This window comes from Alosa alosa, chromosome 3, assembly GCF_017589495.1.
Source record: "Alosa alosa isolate M-15738 ecotype Scorff River chromosome 3, AALO_Geno_1.1, whole genome shotgun sequence".
Taxonomy (NCBI): domain Eukaryota; kingdom Metazoa; phylum Chordata; class Actinopteri; order Clupeiformes; family Clupeidae; genus Alosa; species Alosa alosa.
Genome location: NC_063191.1, coordinates 19272817 through 19285257, shown reverse-complemented (window position 1 = coordinate 19285257; position 12441 = coordinate 19272817). Strand labels below are relative to the sequence as shown.

At 40.1% G+C, this 12441-nt stretch overlaps 1 protein-coding gene across 1 annotated transcript; it reads left to right on the top strand.

Moving 5' to 3' along the window:
- The first annotated feature begins 7693 nt into the window (after positions 1-7693).
- stx19 (syntaxin 19) lies at positions 7694-12231 on the top strand. Its single transcript, XM_048239546.1, has 2 exons — positions 7694-7907; positions 9746-12231. The coding sequence occupies exon 2, from the start codon at positions 9811-9813 to the stop codon at positions 10693-10695; it is 885 nt and encodes a 294-aa protein (XP_048095503.1). The 5' UTR covers positions 7694-7907; positions 9746-9810; the 3' UTR covers positions 10696-12231.
- Positions 12232-12441: the final 210 nt, after the last annotated feature.

Below are 12441 nucleotides of genomic sequence, written 5' to 3'. Positions count from 1 at the left end.
GTCAGGGAAGTGATAGATGGATAGATGGGTGAATGGAAAGATTAAAAAGATTAATTGAAAGATTAATTAGATTAATTGAATGTTGAGATGTAGTTGGAGACATTCTTTGATTCTACCTGACAGTAAAGATCATATGATCATTCAGTTAATAGGACTGCAATGGCAAGTAAATTATTGTGTGAAATACAGAAATTGTACAGAAAGTTATGCTTAACAGGTTTATGCAATAACACTTTATTTTACAGAACCGTTGAATAACCATTAATACATAAGTGACATGTGTATGTATTAGTGCTCAATAAGGTCTGTTTAAGTGTCATTACACATTTATTAGGTCTTTATTTATCAATTTCTTATTCTTACTCAATGTAAGATTAAGTTGATAAATCAGGTGATTTATTCTGGGTAAATCCTTAATAAGCGACTAGTTGGTCTTGATCTAAGGTTATTGATATATGGTGAAAATATAATCATTATAAGTCACATATTCAGACAGTGTATTAGTAGTCTATAAACTCTCTATTTTGAGCCATACTATACACCAGTAACCTTACATCAAGACCAACTAGTTGTTTATTAAGGATTTATGGTTATGATATTTAGCATATGCTTTTGTCCAAAGCGACATACACATAACAACATAATACAAAGTTAAATTTAACAGTAAACAATTGAAAAAGTTGGTAAGACTACATTAAGGAGAATAGCAATAATAAACAACAATGTCAATTCAATCAATAGCCTAATGAAAATAAATACTATAATATACAAGATAACTAACTGACCTTAACATCATCACAAAATAACCTTATTTGGTAACACTTTAGTTTAAGGAACACATGTTAGCCATTAATACATAACTAATATGTGTATGTATTTAATTTACCAAGAATAAATTACCTATTGAAATAAGAAATTGTTTAATAAAGACCCAATAAATGGGAAATTATGCTTAATACAGACCTTGTTGGTACATACACATATTAATATAAAGTAGAAAAATTGAAAACAAAAAGAAAACAAGCTTAACATTGTTCAAGCTGAACTTTTACAGTGTCCTGTATATGAATAAAGGATGTAATTAAACAGTGAATGGGAAATTAGCAAACGGGGGAGCGAATAAATTATGAACAAATGGCATGGCAACAATGGCACATCAGAGAATACTGCAGCTGTGTGAAAAGTCATTTTTGAGTTGCTGAGAGAACCAGACTGGTCTGTATTCATGAGGGCTGCCTGGGTGCGCTTACTCCTGAGCTGCTCCCAGTCCTTGACAATGATTTGGCTGAGCCCAGAAAAGCCAGCTTCAGTCACTGGAACACCAGGAAAAGAAGTCAGCATTTAAAGGATAGGAGGGAAATGTCCCCCAGTGCCCCCTCTCCTCCCTTTGGAGAACAAAGGATCCCACAGCTAGAGTGTGGGCAAAGCAACAGTGGTCCTGCATGATCTCTGAGAATCGTTGATGAGTTTGTGGTTCTTGAGCTTGTAATGTAATTGTCAATAACAAACGTAGTAAATGTTGTATTAAAGTCTTGTTTAAGGTCTTGTTTGATTAGGCTACAGAATGCTATTTTGCATGACATATTCATGATTGGTGTGTTCAGAAAAACAATTCAAGGGATTTTCTCAGCTGTCATCATCCGTGCATTAAAGCAGATGTTTGTTGTTTATTTGCCATTTGTTTATTTGTAGATGCTTAAATGGCATATCAGGCCAGCTTCACGGCACACTATAAACATCGAGGTGGCAGCGAGAGAGACAGAGAAAGAACAGAGTGGAGAATTATTCCAGTGTGAAAAGAACAAGACCCTTTCTCCTGCGTGAATTAAATCATAGCCCTCTCAGGTTGGTCGCGGCAGGTTCTTTCATTACTGCGTTTAAGCTGGCAGCTCTGTGCATCCATGATTAATCTCTGGGGGGTGGGGGTGCCGGTGGGGAGGTGGTGAGGGTGCATTAGCTTCCCTGTCTGTCTGACTGATCCATATATATCTTCAGCTCCACTGCAGCGTAAGGTAACGGCAACTCATCTGCATATGAAGAGGCAAACCTACAACCACTCCAAACACACCGGCACTATGTCCCTCTGACCCACGTCGACCTTAAACTAAAAGGGAGCACTGCCATTTATGTACTGATAATAACAATGGGTCATTGAGTTAAACAAGTAAAGCAAGTGTTTCTATTATTGAAGCATATGGACACTACCCTCTCTGTCAATATACAGCATGTTTATGTAATGTTTCTGTTTGGAATGATGACATGACAAATAATATGATGCTCTGGCAGGCTCTGGTACTTACAGTAGCTTGAGGTCTTATTTGTCCTGTTATCTGGCAGTTTTGGGATTTTTGTCTCTTTAAACATGCACTCAGGTCAGATGCTGACATTGCTGATGAGAATGGAACAGCCCCTCAGGCTTCATCCCCAGTGCTGTGTGGAGAGGGCTCTGTCTAAACAGTTAGGCTGCCCGGCTACACCATCCCATAAAGTCTTCATAATCCCAGACTGAATACACACACACACGCACACATACACACGCACACAGTAAATAATTTACAGTGCTAGCGAATGGACGGGAAAGGTTGCTCAGTGTTTCTACAAAGCCGAGCAGCGTTTCTGAACCTGTGCAGAAGGACAACATGGAGTAACTTATGGGGATGATGAAAGTGTAACATGGCAGCAATGCAGACACAGTAAAAGAGTGTGAAATAGACTGATTTTCCCATGCTGAGAGACAGTGCTGGGAGACATGGAAGCCTAGCACAGGAGCGCCACCCTCTGATTACTAACAGAAAACAGCTCTCCGCTCTCAGCAAACACCTCTTAACACGTCCTGTGCATTACTCACTCAAGTACAGTACAGTCTCCTCCAATGTCTCCTCCACAGTTAATTTAGAGGTTATTTACCCAGGTTATTTACATAATAACCTAACAAAATAACAAAAGAAAAAGAAAACATCTAAAGTAGCCTATAAACTGTTTTTTTTAATGCTTGATTGATAGCTTAACAGCTGACTGAAATTATTTGTGCAAGCTCTTTTTGAAATCAGATGAACTGGTGAGATGCGGTTTTCCATCCAGATGTTGCCTGTTTTGTCCCTGGAGTCACATGTCTGTGCCCTGAGAAGCCGGTGAGATCCTACCCCAGCACAAAGAACAGCGCAAGGGCAGAGAAGGCAATTTGTTTGTGCCTTGTCATACGCAAGCACTTCGATCTGCCCAAGCAGTCTTCCATCTCGATTAAAGCACCTGACGGTATCGTTTAGAGCCTGAAGGCTTGCGAGACTCCAGAGGCTGGGCAGCCACTTCCCTTTGTGACAGTTCAATTCATTCCAATGTGATAGATCCCTGAAACACAACGTCACTTTACCCTCAATGACAATTATCCACACCTGGCAACAGCATCACTCAGTAGCTTACAAAAGCTCACTTTTTTAATTTGTCACTGCAGCTTGTTGGTGTGCAGGTTAGGCAGAAGACTGATAATCTGATTTACAAGGATTTACAAAATATCCCTCACATTTAAACAAACATTTGTGTCAATACATCCCAGTTGTGTTAGGCTTGTGGTTTGTTTCACATTAGTATTTTGTAAATAAAAGGGTATGATTGAAGATGTCCTAATGGGTCAGTGCCGAGGCAGGAGGAGGAGAGGCCTGTCTGCTCCAACATGATGATGTGACGAGAAGAGGCTGTAGGGAATTAGGGAATAAACAAAAACGAGTGCATCCCTCAGCTTGCACATAATATCACTTAGGTGCCAGAGCTAGAGCTGTCTGCAAATTCATTCACTTTTAAATCCTCATGCACCCAAACCAAAACACAACAAAACACAGATTAAAAACATTATCAGTGGCACACAGGCTGTGATTTTGTGACAGAATGTTTGCACAGTAAATGAGCTTGCTTTAGACTCAAGTGGACAAGGCTCTTTGGGCCTGGGGTAGCGGCGGCAGCTTTACGCAGTGATATTTGCATATGGATTTTCATGTAATAATGTTGCACAATGGTCTCATCAACACCCTCATCACTGGAAAAAAGGAAAGTGATTTCTCCCTCTTTTGGCAGGAGTCTCAGTGGTTTGTGTAGTTACACTGTGTGCCATAAGACTGTTTAAGCCTCTGTACAAATAAGCCCTACAAACATAAATCCACATGACAAATTACCTTCTGGAGGGCCTCTAAAGGAGCATCCGAGGCCTGCTCTTAAGGGCTGCTGTGTCTCAGCTATTTGTGTGTGATGCTGGGAGCCACACACAAACAAGCTCTCTCAGCCTCTATCTCTGCTCTGCGCTCTCCCTCAGAAACACACACACTTACACACCGGTGGCTTCAGAGCTGAAGAGCACAACTTTATAGCATGCCTAGTGGCTTGTGCAGGTGTAAAGTTGGAGGTGTGTGTGTGTGGGGGGGTTGAGGAGGGTGGAGGGAGTGAGGCCCAGGGGGCTGGAGGTAATGGGTCAGCAGCAGGAGGAAATGGGCTTTTATCCAGCACAGCACTGGCAGAGGAGGCTGTTGGGGCTCAGCACAGCCCCACTGGCGAGCGCTGCCATGCTGCTGCTCCGCCATTAATCATTTCCCAAAAGTGACAGCAGAGGGCGAGCTGTACACGGATCAGCAGCCGCAGTGCCTGAGAGTCCGCCTCAGACCCTAGCGATCCAGTCGGAGGACAGCGTATTGATCCAGCAGCGGGGGAGTGACACGGGGAGAAGCTGGTGCCAGTCTGCAACATTCAGTGCGCTCTTACAGGGAAAAGCTTTGCTCTGAAGCCATGGCATGTTTTCAAGAAAGCCTTTTGTTATTGTACCTTGTGTCTGGAGTGATTTATCTGGAGAATTTATTCAGTGGTATAATGCAGCTACTGGTGCCAATGGCCTGTAATGACAGCTTGGAAAGGTTATGTGGTGAATAAGGCTTCAAGCTCTCAGTAGTACGTTTAGAGAGCGTTTTTTCGCCTTTTTCTAAGCCTGACTTTTTCCCGCCACAACTGCCATTAACATGTCACTTGAACCCATAAGAGTGGCAATTTTTAAAATGTCAAATGGCAGGTGCCATAGTCATTAGTCATGACTATGGCTTAACTACACAGTAGATTGTAAGTAAAGTTAGTTATGCCTGAAGTAGATGTGATGAAAATTAAAGTTATAAGAAAATATAAAGTTATGAAGACTTTTAATATCTGGTTCAATTTGAATAAATGACTACTGGGAGAGGGAAAAAAAATCATCTTTAGTCTACGTGTGCTTGTGTGTATGTGTGTGTCATTGAGGTATCCCTAAGTTGCATCTCATAGCATCAGTATGATGTCTTTTCCCACCAAACAAAGTAATGGGGGAAAAGGAATATATGACCACTGTCAGTACTATTTCTTTTTTTTACTGAACGTGTGAGTGGAATATAATAGAGAAATGGGTTGTAATTAGTTTATTTATTGTTTAGAAGTAAAACAGATGGTGAGAGACTTCTCATACTCCAATAGGCTACTGTGAGTGTCCGGAATAATGCGAACAACATTCTAACTCCTGCTCTACAAATGTCTGAGCATTTTTTTCCGCAAACTATATTTCACCATCCATTTCACATCTAGCCACCCTTGCTCCCCTTCCACAGGGTGATTTAATGCCAAACCTCAAAACATCCCAGGGATATGAGATGTTTGTTTAAGTGAGGATTTATTTTGGGGAGGTTGGCATGGGCTTTGGCCTTTGAATCTGTGTTACTCTTCTGCGTCCAGGCAAGAGAGTGACTATGAGTTAGTGAATTCTCTCGTGTCTGATTGGTTGTTTTTGCCAGGGTTCCATTGTGGTTAAAGTAGTCTCCAGCTCCCCCATTGGCTACTCTCCACTTGGTCTAAAGACTCGGAGGAATGAGAGAGGAATGCTGACTGGCTGTGTTGCCATCATCTACATTTTACTGCATGTCTTTCACATTTCCCTGTGCCTTCTCCTTCTCCATCACTTCCCTCAACTCCCACACTAACACACACTACAAGGGTTATATATATATATCCAAATAAGACATCACTGATTTGAAATGCAATGGTCTTGCAACATCCATTACATAATTGTGCCATAATTTGACCAACAGACTACCAGAGACAAAAACTGAGCTGATACCCCCAGTACACCGGTAATGCACAAAGAAGCAAAGGTCCTAAGATTATCCATGGGATAAGTTAGAACATAGAACTGTATAGGTAAGGTTCTCCATGGGACAAGTTAGAACATAGAACTGTATAGTATGGTTCTCCATGGGACAAGTTAGAAAATGTAATGTTTGCCCTTATCCTCTAGGAACAGTAATTACTGCAACATTGTCTCTATTCAGTTCTTTTCTTAGTGAAGAAAGTACGAAGCCTGGGAGGTGTCATTGTGAGATTTTTTAAATATATATCGAGAGAATATTTTACTAAAACTTGTGCTCATTTTACTAAATCATTTGCTTATTTTATTAAGTCATGTGCTTATTTTAAATAAACGGTGCATAAACGGCTCATTTTAATAATTTCATTGTCATGTTTCATTCACAAAAAGTGGGCCAACCAACCTGCGCTACCATGCTGCACACATCCAAAGTTCACCTTGATTATTAATGGCTACTGAAGTCTCTTTTAGTCTGTAAATACGTTTGTCATTTATGTTTTAAAAATGTTTGACTTCTGATATATTGGTAGTCTAATGTGAAGGTAGCCAAACTTTCCAGATTTGCAGAACAGTCTATTGTGCTCCCTCTCCAAGTTATTGTGAGTAAAATTTGGCAAAAAAAATATTTAAAACAAACAGGTGATATAATGAAAACCAGAGAGCAATTTAGTAAAATGAGTGAATGATTAAACAAACGCATGATTTAATAAAATGAGCACATAATTTAGTAAAATGAACGGTTCTCTCGCTCTCTCAAACAAATCTTGTGATGACCCCTCCTGAGCTCCGTAATAAAGATATTAAATTGCAAACCGAACAAGGTCAACCCCTACATCCATGTATCCCATTTAACAGCGATAACTATAACACAATGTTGTGTGTCATAATTGTCACTGAAAAACTAACTTCACTTCTGCAGCTAACTTTTTTCTTTGTTTGTGCCATCTAAATCAAAATGGTGTGCCTGGCTTTATTGTTTTTAGTTTGAGGACTAAAGTAGAACATGAACATAAATCATCCATCTTTATTCACAGTTTTTTTTTTTTTTTTAAGTCAGACCTAGTTGTTGTAATTAAAGGCTTGAGGAACTCTAATCCTTGTCAGAGCCAATCAGAGCTGCTTCATGATTCTATTGTTATGTCTTCCCAGCACGGCCCAAGGCTGTGTGTGTGTGTGTGTGTGTGTGCATGCGTGCGTGCGTGCGTGCGTGTGTGTGTGTGTGTGTGTGTGTGTGTGTATGTGTGTGTGTGTGTATGAGTGTGTGTGTGTGTGTGTGTGTGTGTGTGTGTGTGTGTGTGTGTGTGTGTGTGTGTGTGTGTGCATTAGGGGTTGCTCCTCTATGTGTGTGTCCATTTCTCTCATTCACACGTAACCCTTATTCTACGGTCCAGCGTGTCACCCTCACTGCCCAAACCAAGCTCTTTCCCTCTGACATATGGAGGCGTGGCCTTGAACTGGCCAGACCAGATTTCCCAGGAGTCTTTGTTGTTCCTCTCCCAGGGATAACTGGCAACAGTTACACTACACTAGGGGGGGAATTACTCTCTGAACACACATATTTGTCATAGCAAGTCCTTTCAAAGCCAGTCCGGAGCTAAGAATACATCTGAGGAATCTTTGACTTGAGGACCTAATTTTCTCAGAGGTGCTTTGGGAAGATCTGACATGAACAAACTCTATGGCTGAGTTGAACAACAGGCAACACTGCTGGTCCACCTACATTTGGAATAAGGCTCAGAATTTCAAGAAGCATTGGAAAGTAGAGGTAACAAGCTTTCAAGCTCTGTCAGTGAAAACGGTGACGGTGATGTCTAGTTTTCTACAAAGTTGTGTTGTATGAGACTTATGTATGACACTGATGTGTTGTATGAGACTTATGTATGATACAGTTTTGTTGTATGAGACTTATGTATGACACAGTTTTGTTGTATGAGACTCATGTATGACACAGTTGTGTTGTATGACAGACTTATGTATGACACAGCTGTATTGTATGAGACTTATGTATGACACAGTTGTGTTGTATGAGACTTATGTGTGCAGTGGGCAAGGCACAGCTGACCACTTTTTATCTGGTTACAGCATTTCCACTGGGCTAAATAACAAGGCTTCTATCATGGAGATAAGATCTGGGTGTGGATAAACACTTGAACATAATTCTGTTTGAACCATTTTAGTGAACAGGAAAGTAGAACTTTGTCTTGGTAGTAAAATAACCACCAGCATTGTCCATATAACTGAATTGGCACAAAAAAGTTAATTTATCTATTTATTAAATAATCTGATGAACAGAAATTAAATTAAAATCTTGAAGTCATTCATAACTGAGCAAAAGCACATGCAGTAAAAGACTAAAAGACATACATTTCCCAATTCAATATGGGATGACTTATGTTATTATATTGTTTTTTTGTTCTGTTGTTTCTTTATATTGTCATTTGTGAAGTTATACTCATTATAAATTCTTATGATGAAGTTGAGCGTAAGTACATCCTTATTTGTTGGCGATTCAGTGACATTCTCTCTCTAAATAAGAGATGTTGGGAGTATCAACATTGGAATGGCTCATATAAATATGGGCGCCATCATCATGGCTGAAAATGGCCAGTTTACTGTCGGGAAAAGAGCTGAGGGCAATTGGTTCAGAAACTCATGTTCTTGTGCTTTGTTTTGTGACCTCACAATGCACCAAGTAGGGCACACCGGCTGTTTTCCTTTTATTTTTTTTTTTTTTTTTACTAAAACCCTTGGGCTGTGCCATCAGAGTGTTAGATTGCCCCTGGAGGCCTTACACCCTGGGACAGCGAAAAAACTCCACACAGAGAACAAAGCCCACTCTTATATTTATAAGCTTTTGCTCTAAGGAGATTGGGTGGAACACACACACACACACACACACACACACACACACACACAAAGGCATTTTCACTCTTTCCTGTTCGAAATCCAACTTGTAATTGGATAGTCAGTGATTTTGAGCTCCCAGTTTCATTCCTTCCAGAAACATTTTGTCCACCCCACCCTCAGTCTTATTCTTTCAAAGGCTAACTCTGCTTCCCAAACCACAATCCGCAGACTGAACCAGGGATGAAAAATATCATGAACATTTATCTCTGCATTAATTCCACAGGCAAATCAGCCTGGCAAAGCCCCTGCATAGTTTGGCATCTCAAGTGCACATCTTGCCTGTGTGTGTGTCACAACAAACTTTAAAGATTAAATTGTGAAATGACTAATATGCTGTAAAGAGATGGTCTAGGAAAAGAGGAACTACAGACAGGCCACAAAATATTCTTTCTTTACTGTAGAAGTAGAACGTTTACATTGAAACAGTGAAAGATTGCTGACAAATCTTTGACCTTTGCTTATTATGCATTAAATGTATGAAATGTATGTATGCATGTAAGGTGAGAAAGTCTGAGATGAGGAAAAAACCACTCAGCATTATTTAGATGTTCCATCATGTTACTGGAATATCTTAAAAACATATCTTCACTAAAGTAATGTATAAATGGGAATACAGTATTTTCAACCAAAATTATCATTATGGTTGATTTAAAAAATTCTGTGGTTGATGTTTTGTACTTTATTTCTTTACTTTAGGGCACATTGGAATTTCAATAAACTTTCAAAATTGTTAGAACATCGATACATTTCTGCCAGGAGCCATGAAGGACCGTATGGAGGAACTGAGACAGAAGGTAAAGTCCAGTGGGGACCTGAATGACAATGACCCTTTCAGTGAGGACTATGATGACGATGAGTTAGCTCCATCACCTCAGGCTGTGATCTTTGAAGAGGAACCAGTTCTGGAGAACTTCCTGCGTGAGACCCAGCGTATCCGTGACAGCATTGATGAACTAGAGGCTGAGGTGAAGAAGTTCAACCAACAGCAGCGAAACCTCGTGGCCACCATGAGACGCTTCAGTGTCATGAAAAAGGAGAGCAGCATCACGCGCGACATCAAGCTGCAGGCCGAAAGCCTCCACAAGAAGTTGGATGCACTGGCTAAACAGGCCAAGAGCCTGGAGGCCGAGCTGGGCCCTAATGCAGCCACCGTGCGCATCCAGAAAGCCCAGCACGCCACACTGTTCCGCCACTTCCAGAGAGTGATGCACCAGTACAACGAGTCCCTGCTCAGCAAGCAGGACAAGTGTAAGCACTTCATCCGCCGACAGCTGGAAGTATCTGGCCGGGCCGTGACTGAGGCCGAGGTGGACGACATGATGGAGCAGGGGAAGTGGGAGGTGTTCAACGAGAACATCCTGCTGGACGTCAAGATCACTCGCCACCAGGTGACCGAGATTGAGCAGCGGCACAAGGAGCTCCTCAACTTGGAGAGTAACATGAAGGACCTGAGGGACCTCTTTGTGGACATCTTCATCCTGGTGGAGGAGCAGGGGGAATACATTGAGAGAATACAAACCAATGTAGAAAGGACTCAAGATTATGTGCAGGTCACAAATGAGAAGTTTAAAATGGCTGCCAGATATAAGAAGAAGAATCCTTTGAAGAGACTTTTATGTTGTTGCTGTCCTTGGAGATGCTGCTGACAGCATGGAGAAATCTGACTAAAACATTACCTTAGGCACAATGCACTTTCAGACTTTTGTACTCCCTTGTTGTTTTAAAACATCACAAAGATAATCCTGCAATCACAGTCAATTGTTAAAGTTGAATTAAGCTCATTTCAGAGGAAATAAATAAACATATATTTTATTTATTAAGAATATACACTTTACACTATTAATAGCTATATTAGTAATGATGAGTTCTCCATGAATTGCAAAAGAAACACTCCCATCATATCAGTCAAAAACACAATGTTAATACGTATGTAAGAGACACTCTGTATTCATTTGTAGCACTTTTAAAATATGATGGTAAGATCCAATCACCAATCGCTGATGCCGCAGATGTGAACCACACATGTGAACAGTAAAGGTGTACATTTCATTAGATATGTACTCAGAGTGTGCTTAGAGTGTGAAAGCCAGAATTCAGGTACTACTCTAGAGCTTGTGGAGTTAATCAGTAAACTAGCAGTAGTTCTTGACATGATGGACTAGAAAACAAGCACATGTGAGTCAGTTGCACTGGTATTAAATGTCTAGGTGTGCCCACACACAGAGCTGCTGAGTGGATGGCCACAGGCCTGAGGATAATGTTACAGAGTTTACTGTACTGAGTCAACAATATCACAAAGAGGAAGGGCTGGACCACAAACTTTATTGGACACACCCTCAAACTGGCTTTGACAGAGATAACATAAATATCAAAACGTTAAAGGATCACTTTGACTGATAGGCATTCAATTATGGCTGATAACAAAATTTGTGTCTTTTATATGCAGTAAATATGTAGTAAACTAAATAACCTGCTTTTGTGATATTGTATGAGGTGTAATGTATTACAATGTCTTATTGCAATGTAAGCTGCTGTTGTAAAGGCCTTGACCACAGCCAAACCTGAAATAGGATGCAGAACAGGATGTAGGAGTAAGCCTACTCAAACATGAAACGTTATACAAAGCAACTATGCCACCTAGTGTCTCTCACAGGAAGCACCAACAGGTTGTACAAAGCTTAAACTTGTAAAAAGTCTTGAGGAATGCTAAAACTTTGAGGTATTTCCTCTATGGTCTTATCACAATTATATATGGCTTCCACCATACAGACAACCTGGAAGGATTCATATTTAATGGGACTAATTCTTCCATATTCCGATGCCTCCAAAGTGTCACCTTACCTATAGGTAAATTATGGACACATTAGATTATATGTTCTGACCAGAAAACTTGTCCAGTTAATTAATTTATGGAGACCTATGTTTGTTAAAGCATAACATAACATAAGTCTAAAAATGTGAAAATAATATACTGTGAATGTAGTTAATTATCCATTATCTCTAATGGCACACAACTATTTATTCTTTAAAAAAATAATCCTGATACAACCCATTTAAAGATGTACATGCACAGACCTAAACCTGGCCCTTAATTTGCCTCTCGATCATCGCATCCTCCTGAGTAGATCACTAGTACTTTGTGTATACAAAAAAACTACACTAAAATGTGTTTATGGCCTTCAAAAATGATGTTGATAATAAATGTACATTTCTCTTCTTTTTTTCTTAAATCTCATTGTCATGGTTTGTTTATATACTATGATATGACTGAACAACCAAATTTTTGACAAGCAGATCCAATATTTTGGTAATGTCAATGATATCCTTTTCTATGCAGGTCACATATGCTTCTTAATATGAAGTGTGAACGCTAGAAAGAACCAGAGCTTCAC